The sequence below is a fragment of the Amblyomma mixtum genome, chromosome 5 (assembly GCF_055824585.1).
Source record: "Amblyomma mixtum isolate Tamu chromosome 5, ASM5582458v1, whole genome shotgun sequence".
Taxonomy (NCBI): domain Eukaryota; kingdom Metazoa; phylum Arthropoda; class Arachnida; order Ixodida; family Ixodidae; genus Amblyomma; species Amblyomma mixtum.
The window spans coordinates 35,706,631-35,726,957 of record NC_143016.1 but is presented as its reverse complement, the minus strand read 5'-3'; the positions used below and the strand labels follow the sequence as shown (position 1 = coordinate 35,726,957).

The window sequence follows — 20,327 nt, the reverse complement described above, 5'->3', positions numbered from 1 at the left end:
TAGATTCCTATGAGTTTTTTTTTTTACTTCCTATGCTGCTCAGCCAACAGTGAAAACTTGTCCCGTCAACTTCTCTCAGCTGGTGGAGTGTTAGCCAAAAGGGCTCCAGAACCTTTGCTCTTGCTATTTCACTGCCGTAGAAAGTTACGAGAGTATCTGCTGTGCACATCCTTAGTTTCTCTTGTACTAAAGTGACATTTTTGGAGCTTGCTCGCAGTTGATGTGAAAGAAGGACTAAAATACTAGTATGGAGCCTGAGAGCTCCAAGATTGTTCCCTAAATATGTTTTTACTCCAACTGAATTATGAAACATTCAGTTCCTGTCATGGAATAATGTTTCAAATGGCTGGCAAGACATTGCCTCTAAAAAAAAATGTAGCCCGGCCACTCGCTTCCTCATTTTCAAACCTGTTGTTTAAAGGAAAATGCATAAAGCAGGAACAAGTGCTATAGTGGAAAAGATGGAACAAAAGAATCCGTATTAGAAATTAAAAATAAAAATCGAAATTTTTAAGATTTTTTGCTTACCCTGTGCCCTTAATGACATCATAGACTAAATCAAGGGGAAGAAAGGGGCTTGGGCAGGGCTTGCCATGCGAGGGCAAGATAATTACCGCTGATTCTTAAGGATAACGGAGTGGATTCCGAGAGCAGGTAAGCATAGCAGGGGGCAGCAGAAAGTTAGGTGGCCGCAGCTGGCAAAGGACAGGGTTAATTGGGGAGACATGGGAGAGGCCTTTGCCTTGCAGTGGGTGTAGTCAGGCTGATGATGATGATTCCTGTAACTGTCCATAAGGACCTGAAGGAGGGGATGGAAGAATTAAGAGAAAGGAGCTGTAGTGGAAGGCTCTGGATTAATTTAGCAACCTGGAGTTCTTTGACGTGCACTGACATCACACAGTACACAGGCGTCTTTCGCCTCCATCGAAACATGGCCACCACAAGCTCGATGATTGGACAAGTGCTGGCAGTATAGAAAGTAGTGTTAGCATATCGAATGAGTGTACGTGGCATTAAAAAAAAAAGCACTGCAACGGGAGTGATGCAGTGATGATCACCTCAAGTTACGACTTTCTACGCCAGTATTGCGAGAATTAAAGGAACTGTGAGGACAAACAGAAGTTGGCTTATATTGACAGTGTGCCAACTTTTAATCACAAAGAGACTACCTGCCAAAAACGGCGCTTTCATAACTTAACCCCCCGCCAAATACAGGTATCGCCATTACTGGTCGATTTTGCTAGTAAACTGCGTACATCAGCACTGAATTTTTGTCGCAGACATCGGTGGCTATGCTACCAGTAGCAAACCTTCAGATAGGGTCCTTGTATTCAAAAAATGGCTGTCTTAGGTGGCTATTCACTAGATAAGTTATCCAGTGACTAGGTGTTTACAAATTGCCGCGCTGCTCACGGTCAGCAACGTAAACTGGGTTCCAATTGCAACTCGAGATCGTTGGCGGGCCTCATGGTGAAGCAGAGCATTAACAAAAATCCATAGATATAACAGTCTGAGAGATAACCAACCATAAATTAAGAGAGGGGAAAAAAAAGAAAAAAGCTTTCAGAAGGCAACCGCGTTGTATGGCACCAGCTTTTATTGACTGCTTCTAGATGGCACCACCATCCCTAAGCACCCAGAAAATGGCTACTAGGAATGGTCACTTTTTGAAGAGAGTTCTGCAACTGGTGTGATTCAAAAACTCTTGGTCCCCTCTCAGAGTAGACGTCATGAGTATGCTTTGAGCGGTGGGAAAAATTTTAAGTTCAGCTTTGCCAGCCATAGATTTTTTTTTTTTTCTGCTGCCAGACAACTGTTAACAAAAGCAGAGAGAGCCAGGGAACAAATATTTACGAAGAACAATAACTGGATAGAGTTCTCAGTGTCTCTTTAATTACACTCTCCAAAGCATGCATCCATGTTGAACAGTCAAGGGCTAATATTCATCATTAACCGGCTTGGTAGAATTTGTACCACAAGAATTTATAGCATTTCAGCCGGATGCCCAAGAAAAACTAAGGATATGTATGGTTAGCAAGAGCAGCATCACAGTAGGCTGTGTACTTCTTAGGCAGACTGAATGCAACGGCCACAGCTGACGTGTTAATCTTCAGGAATAATTGCTTTAAATCCTTTCAAAGAAATATTTCACAAAATAACAGTTTTAAGCCAAATTAATGGGGTTGTAAAATGACTGCCGTAATTACTACTGTAACTGTACCCAGCTGGCTATCAAACTTGCCGCAAAAAGATCAAATTTAACCTCATGTCAACTAACCTGTCTTTTAGTTGATGTGTAGAGAAAAAAAAGGGGAGGAGAAAACCTTGTACAATTGCAACAGATTAGCTTGTACTGATAAATTACATGTTGATATGAACCCCTGAGATAATTTTCTACAAATCCTTCAAGATCCATAATTTTTCACTGCAGCTGATGATAATCTGCCACATAGAACTCATGTTCACTGTTCAAGCAGCATGTAATAACTGAAGTTGTCAGTTAATACATGCAAACACGTGGGAATTGCACGTGTTAATTTCAGCTTGGTGTCTGGTGGTAGTGGTGAAGTTTTTCTTCTCGCAGGTTTCTTGAACCTGACACTACTGGAACTTTCCAATGATGACATAAGAATCAAGAAGTGAGAGAACACATGGCATGATTGTAATAAAAAGAAGAGGCATAGATTTAGTTGTACTCATCAACAAATCTCAATAAAACGGTATTTTTTGCCACAAAAAGGAAATACAGCATAGAAACACTGTGATGTATATTCATCACAGATACCTGTACACAAAAGACGAAAACAACCAGTTGGACTCAATGTTACGGTTGCATGCGCCCTCCTCACACACAGTGCAAGCTCAACAAAATAAAGTCAAATGAAAAACAGTAATAAAAATGGGCTTGTATTCCAAACAGATGGAATGCGCAGCATTGTGGCTGAGAGGCACTGCCTCCTTGCTGCAAGGATTACCTGCTTTGCAAGCAGATGAGCAAACTGCAGATTAGCTGCAACGCAAAATGTGGCCCAATGATTAAAAAAAAAAACACATGAACACACAGGCTTGCATAGGCTTGCATACTCGACAAGCATGTCAAGCTATAGCCAGTTATATTTTATTATGCTCGCCCAGTGATGCTGACACCCAAGCAGGTGGCCTGTCCAATTGAAGGGGGTGCTACATTGTTTGAATGCTGTCCTCTACAATAATGTGACTTCCACCTGAGTAGCAGATATTGCAATTTTGCTCCTGCCTGCTAAGAGACAGCATTTCTAGCTTTTGAAGGACCTGTGAAAGCAAGCTCAAGATGAAATAGCTTGTAAATAGATTGTATAAGTGGACAACAACAGTGTCGCGAATGCTAACACAATCTTACAGCTGTGTCATCTCCATGCTTTCACAAATGGGGCCTGTAATGGGTCCTGCTATCAATTCAGGAAGTGTTTGTTTTCCAGGTCCTCTTAGTGGCAGTTGCGTTACAGGAACACAGAAAGAGTCTAGTGCCTTATTATGCACCTTTTACAAAAAAAAATGAAACGGCACTTGTTAAATTACTATGTTGGCCACATTTCAAAGCATAAAATGAAACCTTTATTTTGCAAGAGGACTTCAAGTGACCAATTAGAAATCTCTATGGTTTCTCTTAACCGAGCTGCTATCCTGAAAAGAGCATTATATAAGAGGAGTTGCAAAAACTTTCACAACCTTCTGCCAACGCTGCTTGGCAAGTTACCAATATATATTGCAGAGTGGCGTCAATGGGGAACTCAGCGTTGTGAAAGTGGCAGCTCAAAATTAAATGTGTTTCAGACCACTGAGTAGACACAGGCAAATTTAACGCAGGCTATGGTGAAACAAACAAGACAGGCCCCGTCAGATATGCTCTTTCTTGAAGCCTTCTGCAGCTGTTGAGTCTTTTGCAAAGTAAGAACAGCGGGCAGGTTTTCCTTGCTTGGGAACAACACGAGAGGAGATAATTTCTTGCTGCAAAGCCTCAGTTACTGCCCGCTTGCAGCCTCTGCACCAAGGGGCCTCATGGCCATGTGTCCATGAATGAGTGTTCTGGAGAAGCAACATCGCAACCTTATCAAAACACAGCCACTCGTTCCTTGCAGTTTCCTCCTTTTCCAGCATGTGTGCGGCAAGAAGTGGCGGCGGCAGTAACTGGTGGGAAGAGAGTTTCGGGACACGCCTGCTGCTGGGGTGAGAATAAGCAGTGGCAGCAGCAGGGGTCATGAACTGCGCAGCTGAATGAACAGCGTCTCCTTGGGGAACAGGCCCACTTCGCGCAGCGTCAGTGAATGGTCCAACTCGCTAAGGTTGCGTCTGGGGAAGTTGGTCACCAGCTCGTGGGTGTCCTCGCTGAATCCACTACACGATGCAAAGCTGATGAGCGCCTGAGAAGCCAGGAGAGAAGCGCACATAAACGCAAGGTTAGCAGTCGCACCTTTCGCAAGGTGACCTCCTACCTCACATTCCGAAGCAGAAATACACTCAAAGCGATCCTTCAACCCATCTTCCAGTGTGCATGCCATTAAAATTGCGGATTTCGGCATTTTTTCAAAGGATCCTGCGTTAGCAGCAACACACTTTTTTTGATCATACAGTCGACTCCCGATAATTCGAAGCCCCTTGATTGGAATTTTCGATTTATTATAAATGAAGTGTTGGTCCCGACACTTTTGCATGTAATCCTATAGAAAAGATCAGTCGATAATTGGAAGTTAGAAGGAAGTTAGAAGTGTGAGAGGAGATGGGAAGCCTGCCAAATAGTCCGCCTGCCTAAAAACAGTCTTTTTGAGGCATAAAGATCGCTTCTGTGGCATAACAGTGCCAATGTTGGCCGACATCAGAAAAAAAAAAGAGGTGAATCATGCCAAATAATGAGCTGGTTAACCAATTTCTGACAGTTAATTTTTAACTATTACAGTTAGGCATGTGGCTGTAATTGGAGATTCGCAATGGGCTGTTAGTAACAACCACATAACTTTTGGACTTTCGAAAACGCAATTACCCTCGGTGCTGTGGCTCAACAAAATTTGGCCATCTCGTGGCAAAGGACGTGCACTTTCAAAGAGCATGCGGCTTTGTTGAGGTGAAAACAATGCGCCCTGTGCACGTCACTCTGAGGTGCATGTGCCATGTGACCTTACCTGTCCCACCTGGGCTGAAGTGCTCGCTGTTGCTGCTCCAGCCCAGACAAGAGGGAGAAGGTCCTGTGGTGTGCACTGAGGGCACTGTTTAGCGCTGGCAAAAGGCGAGCGGGGAAGCTCTACAGCTTAACAAAGGCGCTGACAAAGCTCGCCTTTGTTAAGCTGTAGCACCTAGAGTAACTGAGTTCTCAAAATTCTAAAAACTGATACGTCATCACTAACAGCCCGCTACTAATCTCCAATCGCAGCTAGGTGCCTAACTGTAATAGTTAAAAAGTTAACTATTAAAAATTAGTTAACCAGCATGATTCACCCTTTTTTTTTTTTTTGATGTCAGCCAGCACCAGCACTGCTATGCCGCAGAAACAGTCTTAATACCTCAAGAAGCCTATTTTTAAAAATTAGTTACGGGCTTCCCTGAAACACCTGGTATATGAGAATTTGCTCTTGTGGAATACAGAACTGTAACTACTTGGCACCAATTTTCCCGTCTTTTAAACAAAAATCTCACTTGCCAACAAGTACTAATCCTTCTCAGTCATTGCATATTGTCCTCTACTGTTTAAAGTGTAGCGTGTGCATCTCACTATGAACATGCTGTTGTCAGGATAAGCTGTTATTACATACGTCTGCTCAACAGTTTGTGTGCCAGAGCATTTGATGCTGCTGGTAACACCATGGAAGCACTTGACTATGTATACCCAGCTGGCAGTAAAAGCTCCTCCACCTTCACTCTGATCCTTGGTAAATGAGAGCAGAGATTTCGACCTCCTTGGTTCAGTTCACAACAGTGCCACGTGCTTCGTTGTTAAAATGAACACCTGGATAGACACTTATTCATGCAAGGCTATCATATACAATTTCAACAAGCAAAACATAATTAGTACATAGTTTCATACATACCCATTGCCTGACAACCTGCACAAATGTGCAACACATTTCAATTCCAATGTAGAGGTGCCGAATCTAGCAACCTCATTTACATACCTCCAAAGAAGCAAACAGTGCTGCTAGCACAAGATGGCACTCCAACATACCTTGAGTTTTGATGTACATGGGAACGTCATCACTTTTCTTGACCCATCTGGGAATCTGATCATTAGTTCTGATTTTTCATCTGTAAATTTTAACACAAGGATGTGAGGAACAAATAAATGCACGCATGCCCACATATACATGGCATAAGTTTTCCGAACAGGAATCCATGATAAATGCTTAAATTGCTGGCAGTACAAGCATGCAGCCATAAACTGATGCAGGTGATCAGCACTCCCCTGTGCAACCTGCACAGTTGCACACCTTAAAGGTGCACTGAAGAGGAATCTGAACTTGTCTTTTTGCCGCGGGAACTCAATCTACACATTCCGAGCTTTCTTAGAAACTGCGATTTACTGCCCTGTGTGGCCGATTTCCCCAATTAAATCGAATTAACGTCCGGCTCCCACCTTTTTTTTTTTTAATTCTGCCTCGTACGGTGGGCGGAGTCGACCAACGCGTGGAGCGCCTTTCACCCAGTCCTGTGGCGGCTTGCCGCTCTGCCATCGGCGGAGTAATACGTAGTAGTCCGTAGTAGCAAATAGTCCGCGCATATTTTTATTTCTTCGGGCTTATTTTGCGGCTATATTATCTGCGAATGAAACTATTTATTCATGGAAACCTAGAAAACAAAATAAAGCGAAAGCAAAGCCTCCACGGGACTGGGTGAAAGGCGCTCCACGCGTTGGTCGACTCCGCCCACCGTACGAGGCAGAATTCAAAAGTAAAGGCGGGAGCCGGACGTTAATTCGTTTTAATTGGGGAAATCGACCACACAGGGCAATAAGTCACTGTTTCTAAGAATGCTAGGAACGTGTGGATCGAGTTCCCGCGGCAAAAAGACATGTTCAGAATCCTCTTCAGTGCACCTTTAATGCCAGGTAACATCTGCGGACAAAAAAGAAATTCAACTTTCTCATGGATTCCGCATTATATACACTTCAGTGGGCACCTGTACCTCGGCACAAAGGAATGTTATACATTGGTGTGGCCTCTACGATTTGCAGTCGTTCATTGTTAATCACAGATGCTACTACTACATACAAACACCTTGCAACACTCAAGCTGCCATCAGGCTTAAGCAAAGCGGCACATGAGCTATGAGGAACACTAGTGGAGGGCTTCGGATTAATTCAGACCACTTAGGGCTTTTTAATGTGCGCTGACATCATACAGCACACAAGAGTTTTTACATTTCACCTCCAATGAAATATGGCTGCCATGCCTAGGGTTCAATCCCATGACCTTGTGATCAGCAGCAAAGTTGATATGTATGTGGTAGTCCAGGCATACTCTTACCTGACATATTCCAAATCTGCTAATGTCAAAATTCGGGAGATAACAGGGGGAGGGACCACAACAAGTTTACATATCCAGGGGTATCTAATTGTTGATGTTATGAGTGCATTTGCCATTCAGGATTTTGTTCACTCCAGAAATTTTCAGCAGCACATTTTCTAAAGGAACTTTTAAATGTGATGGTACTTCACCAACTTTGGGTTTGGAGTCTAAAGTTACGCCCCTGTAGTACCTGATGCACATGTTTTTTTACCTCTCCCGAGTGCCGTGTCAAACACTGAAACAGTGGCAAGCACCTAAAGATAAATTTCTCACAAGATTTGCACATCACCGTGATAGCTCACACTGGACTCTGCTAGTGCATTAAAAAAAGAAAAGAAAAGATAACACTTTAATGGGCCCATGTTTTTCACCGATTGGGCGGTTTTTCAAAACTTTAAGAATGCAGTAATAAGGGTACGCTCATGCTCTGACTCTCCCTACCACTGGGCGCAGTTAAAATGAAACAGTCAACCCCAACCCCTTCCCCTAAATAAACACTTTTACGCCCTCCTAGCGAGCAAGCTCCATCAATAAGAACATTGGGAGAATGTCACCACACACCAGAAAATACAACTCCGCCTTGAGCCCATTACACACCTGTTTCACTGCCCAGAAACCTCTTCCACTGTTCTCCGTCACATCTTGCAGCACTGGTACCGGCCTTAGCTGTGCTGTCCCTAGCCGGTGGCGATGCATCCACCTGCATGCTGCTGTGGTTGCTGTTTGTATGCGCTGGCCCAGCCTCTGTGTCTGAGTCGAAAGTCTCCAGGTCACTCTGATCATCATCTGAGGATGAGTCGTGTGTCCCGGCAGTGTTTTCGCGCAGCGATGCTTCAATGGCCGCCCGCATCTGTGACTCTTCGTCTTCCTCCACTATGCTCTCCTGTGGCAGAACAGTGTGTGTGTTCAAACACAACTTTCAAACACAACCGTTGTTCCGGGAGTAATAAACAAGTCACTGCAAAACGTACATTCACACATCAGCTCAACCTTGTGTCATGCAATAATATGCAACATCTCTCTAGTACAGAACATGACGTTCCTAGTCCTTATTTTCATAAGCGCTCAAAGAAGACAGTTCAGTACTTAATAATTCAACCTGTGCCACTGCTGCAACTTTCAGTCGCTTTAGCATTTGTGTACTCCTAGCTTTGCATCCGAATGCCCTAACTAGTAAATCCTTTCCTACATTTTTCTCTCCTTGGGCAGCTAGTTAATGGAATTTCCTTTCTCACTGCATTGCTCACCAACAAACTCTTACACAAAGAGTTGTAAGCCTTCTTTCACAATGAATGCACCATCTTTTTATTTTTCTAATTTAGTCAACCTTATCACCTATCGTATCCCTCTCACAGTAATTACTAAAATTTTGTGTGCTAAACACAAATGAATGCCTCTGAAGCATACTGTACTGAAGGGCTTTCGCATTTAGCTCCCAAAGAAGTGTGGCTCCCGAAATCGGGAATTGAATCTGGGCCACCATGCTCTATAGCTGAATGCAATAGTCACTGAGCCATCACGGTAGGCCTTAGGGACATGATTTGGTATCAATATTTTTGGTTTGGTTTGGTTAATTGGGGTTTAACGTCCCAAAGCGACTCAGGCTATGAGGGACGCCGTAGTGAATTTCGACCATCTGGGGTTCTTTAATGTGCACTGACATCGCACAGTACACGGTCCTCAAGAATTTCACCTCCATCGAAATTCGACTGCCGCAGCCAGGATCAAACACACACCTTTCGAGTCAGCAGCCGAGCACCATAAACACTGAGCCACTGCCGCAGCTCACATTGTCAGAAGCAATTTTTTAATATGTGCCTTGAATAATGCAGATTTTTTTAGACCATAACAACACAAGAAAACTACATTTTGAAAACCGAAGGCCACAATCAAATGAAATTACTTGTCCTATCAGAAATGCGCTTCTTACTCCTTCTTATCCCTTGTGCTTTATAGGGTATAAAGATGTGTAAAAAATAATCTCTTCATAGAACAAGCACTTTTGTCCTAGTGTGTCCACAGACAACACAGGATCATTATTATTAATGATTAATGTAATTGCCCACGGTAAAAAAACGGATGCATATTTGAAACTAGACCTCAGTTATAAATAACTTAAGTCACCCATGGTTAAGAAACAGCATAAAAAACTATAAATATCCAATGTTCGCTTAGAAGCGAAAGTCTTCCTTTGATGTCTGGTCATGCACTGTCATGCACTGGTCATGCACTGTCAACTAATTAACAGTCTCCGTGTTGATTAAGGCTTTGGTGCAGTAAATATTTGACCACAGCGGGCCCTAAGAAAAAGCAGAGCCTTAACAAACCAGTCAGAGTGCTACTTTCTGTGGTACAAAGCTTCCCAAAGCTTTACAAGTGAACCCCGCCGCAGAGGCCAAATTTCAGCAGCTAGGCCATAGCTATGCTGCATTTGTTGAAGCAGAAGAACATAAGAGCATTAGCTGATTGCAATAGTCTCGAATAGACCGACCGGCCTTGTTGCTGCTACTCTGTACAAGACATTTATTTACCAGAAGTAATACATACGCACTTTTTTGGCTGCAGCTTTAGTTTTATTTGTCGGGAGATTGACAGCAGAACCATCAGGTGTGGGATGCTCTGTCAGGAACTCTGTGACTGCAAGAAGGGGGCAACAGCATGTGTCCTTTCAAAATAAACAGAAGATGTCAACATTAACACTGCGGGAAAGCACGAGAAAATCAACCAATGCAGGCCTGTTTTGTTTATCAACTTATCTGCATCTGCAACAGCACCATTCTTGTCAGTTCTAAGAAAAGAGCATGCTGAACTGTCTGGCTTGCTGTGCAGACAATTGCCAAGTGCACTCAGGGTGGAGTGTGGTTTGCTATGGTAAGGGGGTTGGTTATGTTACAGGCACTTAAGTTCTCTTCCCCCCACCCCCCGCCCAGATTTTACTGTATTTTAATCAAGCAAGTTAGTCACTGCTGCTTATATAACCGTGCTCAGGAAAACAGGGCAGACAAGAGGACACAAGGGGAGAACGACACAGCACTTGCTCGTTTGTTTTTGCCGCCTTACACCCTACCACTGCGCTGTCTTTTAAACATGTTCTCCTGCTGACCAGGCCAACTACTGTTGTTTGTCATACCTGCATCACAAAACTTCACAGCATCCACCTGGTTCCAGGAAAGCACCTTCTCACCTGAAGGGAAAACAAAATGGGCGATTTCAGAATAGTTTCGGGCAGATTGTCATACCTATAGCACAATCTGCCAATAAACCGATCCCACCATGAACGCTGCCAAAGCATCACTGGCGTGGAGAATGCTGGTAGAGATTAGCGAATGTCAAGTAGTAATAGAAATTCTAATCAGCTCTTCAGATTACCCAAGCGGTGGCTTTCCTGGCTAGTTAGAAAGGCAGAAACCCTTATGCAAGTGCACCTGCCAGCTTGTTGCCGAGCATGGTTTGAAATGCAGACTTCAAAGCGATGAATTCTTCACTAACCAACAAGGATACAATTGTAATTATAAGAATCTTCTTGATAAACTTTTGGATTTCAGCTGAATAAGCTGAGCATGAGAACTTGCCTTCAGTTTTCACTCCTGCAAATTAATGCGCTTAAAATTTAATACATTTATTACATAATGCATCACTCATCTTAAGCAATGCACTCTGGTTGCAAAAAAATTAAACTTTGCTCACCAATGATGCATTTTATAAGCTTTTATAAGAGACCAGAATATTGTGGAGCACGCTTTAGCATTCGAACTCTTCCCTCATGTTGTGTGGAGGAAATAGGGTGTTTGCTGCTGCATTCACGCAAAAGAAGATAAATGGCATTTAAGAAAAAATGAAATGCACCGTAGATGATGGGTAACACAACATTTTAACACATGACCTGAGGTCATAAGGTGGCACCAAACATGAATGCTTCTATGCACAACGTTGCTAAGAGAGACTGAAGCCACTCACCAGTCCTGGGGTCGAGGATAGCCACATAGGGATAGTCGACAACTTTATAGAACAACACATACCGTCGACCTTCCTCGCTGTCTTGGTAGACCTAAACAGTAAAAAAACAAAAACAATAAGAGAATATGTTCATTTCTCCTATCTATGTATATACAACCATAAGCACTCATCAGGAATGCACCTAGAATTCCTTTGAGTACCTAAGGCTATAGCAATAAACTGGCAACTATCAACAAAGTTATTCTGCAAATTGGAATGACAAATAATCTCTGTGCTACGAAGAACCAATTAAAATTAATTGTCACGTTTATCGTTGAGTACTTTTACCAATATTCCTATCATATGCTGAGCTAACAGGGCAAGTATGCAGCTTTAAGTGGCATGTTTTTTTTTTTTTTTTCATTCAATAGTTTTCTCCATTGAGCAGACAAGAAAAACGGAAAGAGGGGCTCGTTATGACATACATGACGGAAGCCAACAGTCACCGAAACCAAGATAGATAGATAGATAGATAGATAGATAGAACTTTTATTCATGTCAATTGTCGGACAACATAAATCAAGCCTACCAAAGCCTCAAAGGGCTTGAGTGGCAGCGCCTGGCAGACAGCGAACATTGGCAAAACAAAGGAAAATAGAGACGTTGCAATGAATTTTGCAAAAAAAGAAAAAGGTCAACAAACGTAGTGAAACAAATATGTAACTATTACAACATCAGGAGAGATTACAGTAATTTGAAATTAATACAGTAATATAGATAAAATAACTATGGGGCTGGAAGCAACGCGGAGACAAACCGCAAAGTTTTTTTCAGGGTGTATTTAGTTTTCATGCGGAGTACAGTAGGTGGCAAGCTATTGAAACAGGCAGGCACATAGTAATGACGTGTGCGCTTTCCGTACCGGGTTGAGCAGCGAGGAATGCAGTAGCGGTATTTTGGTCTTAAATCCCGAGCAGGACCATATGGAATGGTGAACTGACTGTACCAGAAGTGTTTTAGCACAATAGTTTCTGTTAATAAAGAGTTAAAACTTGGAAGCTTTAGTCTTCTAAAAATATCAATCTCATTACCAATGGACAGGCCGTAAGCAATATTCTTTAGAAGCAAACGCAGAAGCGAATTCACCCTGTGTTGCCAGCGAACCATAAACAGTAATTCCGTACCTAAGCACACTATAGGCTAGAGAAGATGTATATTTATTTATTTTTTCGATTTGTGGTGCTTATCAAGGGGAGATAAATAGGTAATTATATTAAAGATAATTGATTAGAAAGCAGAAGAAAAACAACCACATGTCGCCAGTGGGATCCAAACCCATGACCTCTAAATTTCACATCTGGTGCTCTACCAACTGAACTAGAATGACGGCTGTAGATAGTAAACAGTATATAACAAGATGAAACTGCGGTCCCATTTTGCCTTCCATAGATGGCTGTACATGTTTCTTAGTTTATGGTGAAGATTTTTTTTACAAAATGGCAATATTAAATAGCATCTGGCTGTGGCGACAGAATGATCATATCACGGCACACACGACAATTACATGCAGCACGGCAGCGGCGGTACTGTGTGGGTGATTTTGCCGCACTTGATTCTGTCGCACGCACGTCTCTTATCTATTCCTTCTTAAATGACGCTGAGGCTGTGGAAGACGATGCCACGTTCCTCGAAAACTTTGGTTTTTACATGGAATCAAATTGGCTTTACATTCGTAGCCATGTTGTATTCGTGCAAATGCTGTACTTCCGCAAGACGTAAACGAATAAAATGTGATAACTGATAATAAATAATTATCACATAAAGGGTCGATAAAGAGTAGGATCGAAGGTATTTCTGAGTGTTTCTTTTATAAGCCAACACTGTGTATTTAGCAACGGGCCGGATTGGATTGGAAAACGTTAATTGCCCGCACTGAGCCCTAGTGGGTACTATACTAGGTGGCTTCGAGCCCATGGCTCCTGGCGACCTTGTGAGCCCACTCAGTGGCCCGGACTTGCGTCAACGGGTCTGAGCTGGCCAGTATAGCCTCCCATCGCTCTAGAGAAGGGACTGGTAGTAGGTCCGCCGATAGCGGCGCCTTTTTGCAGCTCCATAAAATGTGGTCGTATCCGGCTCTCTCGCCGCATAACTGGCCTGAGAGCATTCTCAGAGCCAAGCCATCCACAATAACTGATAGTAAAGATTTTTGCCGTTCTGGGTGACATTACTATAGGGCAGTTTACTGTACCATGACACATGCATTGCAGGCCTGTGAATTTCCAATTCCTTCTGCCTAGACGGACACAGGTTAACAGACTGTTTCAAGTAGAAAAAACGAGGGGGCCTCAGGCAGCAGAATACCTGCCAAAAAACAAAGTGTTCGGAGATGATGCTCTTGATGGTGGAGTTGCTCCAAACATCCCGATTCAGCACCTGACAGGAAAACTCCTGCACATTCTGCACGTTCACCATCAGCCAGCGGTTCTTTGCCCTGCCAACTTCTCGAGCCTGCAAAGTAGAGAAACGCTCAATAAATACCAGAAAGAAACAAATAAAACAGACAAAAAAGGATGGGCTGCTGCAGTCTCAACACTGTGGTGATAAAACTAATCACGTTCACCTCACATTAGGAGACACTCCTAGGGACACAGGTTTTTGTTTGCAATATGAGAGGCATAAATCACAATGTAAAATAAAATATGGCCCCATATTTTCATCTGCTGCATAAACAAAGCATGCATCAAGCACAATTTTAAATCTCATATGCTTGTTTATGCTGCCGCGGTGGCTCAGTGGTTATGGCGCTCGGCTGCTGACTCGAAAGGCGCGGGTTTGATCCTAGCCGCTCCGGTATAATTTCAATAGAGGCGATATGCTCGAGGCTCGTGTACTGTGCAATGTCAGTGCACGTTAAAGCCTTGTCTTCATGGTACTGATATGCAGAAAGTTGAAAAATTTGCAAAAATATTAAATATATTCAGTCAGAAAGTAACAGAATTTTTTTAAAATATAAAATTATGCGCTACTATGTCAGGAAAGAAGACAGAAAGTTACAGAACTCCCCATGCTTAACTTTCTGATCAGTAAAAATATATACATATAAACTGCTCGCATGAAGCGTTTCGGGCCACTTCACAGTGCAGTGCCAAGGTCGACCCTGAGCTGTTTTGGAGAAAACTTGATCCGCTACTCTGCTGGTGGCACAGAATCATTCAGAACATGCTCGGTACCCTCAGAGAGGCTCGCAAAGCAGCGAATCTCCTTGGCAACAGCGAAAATGAAGATTACAAACAGGCACCTATCGATAGTCTGGGCCTCGTGGAGCAGCCATCTCTGTCCTAACTAAAATCAATGGAAGTCATAATTTCAAACAAAGCTCTCGCTTGCATCTGCAAGAGAAGTGCTGATGATGTGGAAAAGCGAGAACACCGCCATTGTAAGGTCAGTGCGAGACAAGGATGCCAACTTGGAGGCCATACTATGATTACTCTGCGTTGACAGGCTTCGCACGAAGTTTGAAAATACTCCCCACTATGACTGACAAGAAAAAAAAATGAATACCTAATGGATAGCATTACTTCTCCAGAAGAGGACTAAATTGCGCAGAATGGGCCATTTCGCGCCATAAATTGAAGGATTTAGATAGGTGTGGTAACGAAAGAGTTAACTAGTAATGAGAATAGTGTGAGAATAATGGAAGCCTTAATGACTGCAAGCCAAATGTGTGCATCACTCTGTGACGTGATAATCAGTAAATGCAGCAGAAAAATCACCACAGAGACACATCAGCTTTTAACGCACACAAAGAGCATTCCACTATGTCACAATGCTTACAGATTCAAAGGAGCCTCTGTGCATGAGATCCAGAGGTGGCCTGAAAAGATCCTCTAGCGTTTTCCGCTTTTTGTATGATGGGCTGTCCGCATCACCATGAAGCATCTTCTCTTCCTGCAACCCTGCCACAGAGAAAAGGAGGAAAAACACCGAGTATTGCACAAGAAACACAACATGAGATGAAACCGCTCATTACACTGAAGTTGACTAAATTAAACTGCTGTTTCCTCTCAGTATTGTCCTGGTCCTCATTGCAACGCTTATGTTTCAGACCAGATTATTTGAAGCTGACAAAGTCATGGGGTAGGAAAGCATCACTTTCAAATGTGTCTGCATCATTTAAACTTGGCAGGTGAAGGCTGAGGGCTAGAGAAGGAGAGACAGCTTTGAACACAAAAGGACGAAAGTATGGAACTGAGGTGTTGATGAAGGCAAGAAATGTGTTTGGCAAAGCGAGCTTAAATAACAGAAAATAGGGGGAGTGGTACTGTCCTTTTGGCTGGCCACTGCTTAAGCCTATTAAAAAGTTGCGCCAATAACCTGGCACTTACCCACAAGGCACACAAGAATGTAAAAATGGGCAGAATGAAGTCCCAGCAAACGCAGCCTTATAATCTGTGCTCCCGCACTTGAAGAGACACTACAGGCACTTGGGAAAACTGTGCACAACATCCAACTACATTTCTCCTATCTACAAAGCATGCATCCACTTCCTTAAGCATCAACGTACACACTATTACACTGTATTCACCATGAGCTATGGTTATCTTCCATCTGCCTTCACTGAAATGCATGCTTGATGCATAACCGAACAGTCCGAAAAATCCGTTAACTTCGAATATTTGTGCAACCTTTTATTTACTATACCTTACAGTCCTATAATGGGGCATTGTGCAAGGGATCAAATAGAAAAGTAAACGAGAAATAGGTTACAAACTAACTGCATGATGGTAAGTACAGCAAAACTTTGGTGAGTACAATAAAACTAAGAAGTTAAAATAAAAAGATTATAAAATATCACAAATTATATGAAAGTCGGATAAGTGCTGGCCAACTATCTGACATGGAATAAGGTGAAATTTAAAAAGTATCAGTGATGTGCACAAATAGATGTGCAGGTACATGCGAGTAAAATTGTAAATAGACAAAATGCAAAAAAAAAGAAAGGTTATACTGAATCACAGATACAGAAATGATGTGCTAGGTGTTATCAGCGAGGTGCCTGATAGATGCTTGTAGGAAGCGTCATGGCTGCACTGCCAGACAGTGCAGTGCAAAAGATTGCTCTACAGGCGGATAGCTCAAAGCAGCAAAGAATAGTTAAAAGTAAATCTACTGCCACAGATGCAAGTGAAGCCAGCTATACTGTTACTGAAGAAAGAATGAAAAGGAAAGTGTACAGACTTGGCCACTTGCTCGAGCTGAGCCACAATAACTTCCACACACGGACAGAGGAGAGTTGAAAGATATGTGAGAAGAAAGATTGAAAGAGGAACGTTTCGCAACAACCGCATCTGTCACATTGACGACAATGACTTTAGCAACAGATACCTTTGTAGCAAGGAGCCCAGCCACAATCGGCGAGAGCCCCTAAATCACAAATTTGAAGGGCTAGCAAGCCAGCACCGATTCTACCCGTCTTTAACCCATTATCGAGCATTTTCGCCGTTCATACAATACAGCATTTGCAACGACAACAGCCTTGGAGTGATGGAGCCGTAACCCTATGTGCAAAGAATGTGTGAGAATAGCACACTTTAGCTGCACAGCGCCAAATCTGAACAGCACTCGGCCACTTACTTGCTTCTGCCTGGAAGTCACGAAACCTGTCAAAGACGCTGTAGGTAGACCGTCGTGGTGGGTGATATCCTGGAAAGAAATAACAGTGGGATGAAATGTAAAGTGCAAAATGTGTTCCAGCATGCAGCCAACTTGGGCATGAACAAAAGAGATAACCTCCCTTAAGAAGACAACAAAGCAGTTTAATTCTGTTGTTGTTTTTGTCGAAAGGGCTGCTTAAAAAGTGAAGTGCACACACACACACACAAATAAACAGTAACACCATGGTCAGTTTGGGCACAAATTCAGATCAAAACAGAATAGGGACAGGGGTTTACTAATACAGCACTGCATGTGTGTGTTAAAAAATAATCAGCCTTCTCCAACTTGCCCAGTTCTTGCTTTTGCTGAACTAGTGTACATCAAGTAGCTACCATTTTTTCACCAGACCTAACAATAAAGGCAACAACTAAAATAAGCACTATTACCACTATTACTGCAGTGGAAAAGAGTGCTGCTTAAGAGCCTAGTAACAGGCTGTCACATAAAAGGTCCAGTCATACTGCTGTATGCAAACTGAAGCTATTCATCACAATGGGTAGTGCCACTTGTATGCAATTGCTTCTTTGCAAGACATGCTCACCATAAGCGAATGGACCATCGACCAGGACTTCCCTCACAGGTGGAATGGGTGGCCTGACGCCATCATCACTGAAAGAAGTAAAAGACAGACACAGCGGCATGCAGACTTGTGTATACCATATTTTCCATTGTAAGAGTCGTGTTTTCTTTACTGAAGTTTTCACCGAGGTGTCTTAGCAACAGCAAGACTCATATAAAGTGAAAAACGATGCGCCTCTGCTCATCATCTTTCGCCATGCCCGGCTACTATGTTTGAAAAGAAAGTTGTTGTTAAGAGGGGAAAAAAAAATGTAGATGTTTCTAAAATGCTATGTCATAGGTAAAATCTCATATTCTCACAAGATTTTATTTTGGCATCACTTCCATTCACATTGTTGTCTTTCTTTATCGCACACAATGCCTATCACTATGACTATGACTATCACTATGCACTATCACTATGACTATCACTATGCAAAGTTAGCTTAGGCCCATAAAAGAAATCTTTCTCCAAGAGGGGTGCAAGGTAATTTCTTGCATCAGTGGGGGGGAGTTAATCATGGGAAGGGGAATCCCCCATCCTGTGAATATGTGCCTGTTCAGACTAATTGGTGCTGCACTGCTTCTTGTAGCACAACCACGACAAGGGTGAAAAGATGGAGGTGGGATTCACATAAGCATTGGTGTGCATGTTCCCTTCTTCCCCCTGTGCTCCCAGCACACCCTACAGCGCACACCCTACAGCCTGGGCTCCAAGCTGCATGCTGCCATTCTGCTTCAGGATGAAAATGCATTGACACCGAATTCAGTACTTTGCTAAGTACCATTAAAAGGTCTGAGTGATGAGATTCCAATAGCAGTCATGTGCAAGTGAGGATGGATGTACAGTATTCAGGCTCTCAACCATGCACTGCAATTTCTACCGACTACTCAGAGGTCCAAAGTCAACAGCCAATTGGAGGTTAATGAAGCGTTCCCCTTTACCCCTTGTCTCCAGCTCAGCTTTATCCAACACCCCGAGTACCCCTTGTAAACATGGAGCAAAGAGCAGTACCCTGCCCGACATGATTCCCGATTGGTATTCTATCCCTTTTCCTGCGCAGGACTACGGTCGCTGCCAGCACCTTTACATATGTCACTTCTACTTTCTGGTTTCGCACTGTTTGTGACGTTTCGAATGAATCAAATGCTCTTTCGTAATCTAGATGACTACAAATAGGGACAATTCATATTACGCGCACTTCTCTATAGCATGAATGACGGTGCAAGCATGGTCTGATTTCAGGTCAGAACCGACGTTGCAAAACACTGTCACTCACTCAGTTGTGGCCGCAGAGGGCGGAGGCATGTCCGAGCTAGAAGCCAGGGCGGCTTCGCTGGCGTGCGAGTTCGATGGTTGCGTCCAGTCCGAGTCAACATGCATGTTGATAGCCATCTCCAAGTTGCCGTTGCAGGCCTCCAGCATCTGCTTAGCGACATTTTCGTCCGCTCCTACGACGAAGAGAAAGACGCGTCATCGAAACGATCGCCAACGCGGTTACGAAACGCAACAGTCCGCCCAATCAGCAAAACAATGAAACTACTGATCGCGTAAGAAAGAACAGCCAAAGATGTTACTCGTTACATGTGAAGCTCGCTGACTCCTAAGCAAATGCTGAGGGCGCTATAGAAATACCCACTTCCAGCGAGCACGACGCTGAAACAAGATTCCCACAAGCCAAACTTTGCAAACAGGTTCAAGCAGTAACGCTGGACCTCAAGTTGGAACACGTGCTTCTGGGCAACTGTTGAGCGGACCCAGCGACGAAATTCCGAGACAAGTACGCATCGCGTATCTTTTTAAACAGCTGGCACTGACGCATCGGCCGCGAACAGTCAAATGACATGGACAAAGCAGCCGAAACAAAACCACTGATCAATAGGCACATTAACCACAACGCAAGGGCTTCTCTATACTGCATAAATTAGCAAGCGAAGACATCACTACGCGTAGGTGATGAAAAACATTTAAAACGTATAGTACCGGTGACAGCACAAAAATTTTCGATCAGATTGATGCTGTTTGAACTGGCAGACGAAGACGCCATGTTTACTAGTGCTGGTCTGCTGCTCACCGCAGGACCGCAGCTCGCAGTATCGTATCGCCAGCCAACGCAAGGCAAGACAAAAAGGCACAAAATATCAGCTTTACTGGACCAAAAATAAAAATATATGTACACAATGTATTGAATCATATTTATTTATTTGTGCTAAAGGTTACAAAAATATTTGACTATCGTTTCGCTTTCGGCTTCTTGATTATCCCAATCACGCAAGAATTTTCAAACTAAATCTAGTGGCAACATGCCGGGCAAATAAAAATAGATTGGCTAAATGTAATATCTGAAGCAAATTACTGCATTTTTTTTTACTAAATAGTTGCCATTTCAACATGCGGAAGCAAACTAGTGATGCCCGCGCATTTTTGAACTTCCACTGTCTAGATCAAAGATAAACCGTATATGACCCATGACCTCAGTGATAACTAAGTAGATTGCAAACCAGTTATCAGAAGCAGAAACGATTTTCCGGGCTTTTATCGCCATATCGTAGTAGCCTAAATGCAAGAAAGACAGTTCTCAAGCT

The 20,327-nt window shown here is 43.1% G+C and overlaps 1 protein-coding gene across 1 annotated transcript; it reads right to left on the bottom strand.

Moving 5' to 3' along the window:
- Nucleotides 1-2,640: 2,640 nt before the first annotated feature.
- Nucleotides 2,641-19,816, bottom strand: LOC149341759 (UBX domain-containing protein 7). The gene is made up of 12 exons (XM_089543924.1): nucleotides 19,726-19,816; nucleotides 19,022-19,193; nucleotides 17,725-17,792; nucleotides 17,103-17,171; nucleotides 15,303-15,424; nucleotides 13,830-13,976; nucleotides 11,490-11,580; nucleotides 10,663-10,716; nucleotides 10,084-10,169; nucleotides 8,130-8,415; nucleotides 6,194-6,273; nucleotides 2,641-4,400 (listed from the first exon to the last, which is right to left on the bottom strand). The coding sequence occupies exons 1-12, from the start codon at nucleotides 19,787-19,789 to the stop codon at nucleotides 4,236-4,238; spliced, it is 1,404 nt and encodes a 467-aa protein (XP_089400050.1). The 5' UTR covers nucleotides 19,790-19,816; the 3' UTR covers nucleotides 2,641-4,235.
- Between the last annotated feature and the right edge of the window lie 511 nt (nucleotides 19,817-20,327).

Excerpts from the sequence above, each read along its gene's own strand:
- LOC149341759 (XM_089543924.1), bottom strand. The coding sequence starts at position 19,789 with ATGGCGTCTTCGTCTGCCAGTTCAAACAGCATCAATCTGATCGAAAAT. Across the intron at positions 13,977-15,302 it reads ACAGAGGCTCCTTTGAATCT|GCTCGAGAAGTTGGCAGGGC; the intron begins GTAAGCATTGTG and ends TCTACTTTGCAG. Across the intron at positions 11,581-13,829 it reads AACACTTTGTTTTTTGGCAG|GTCTACCAAGACAGCGAGGA; the intron begins GTATTCTGCTGC and ends TTTACTGTTTAG.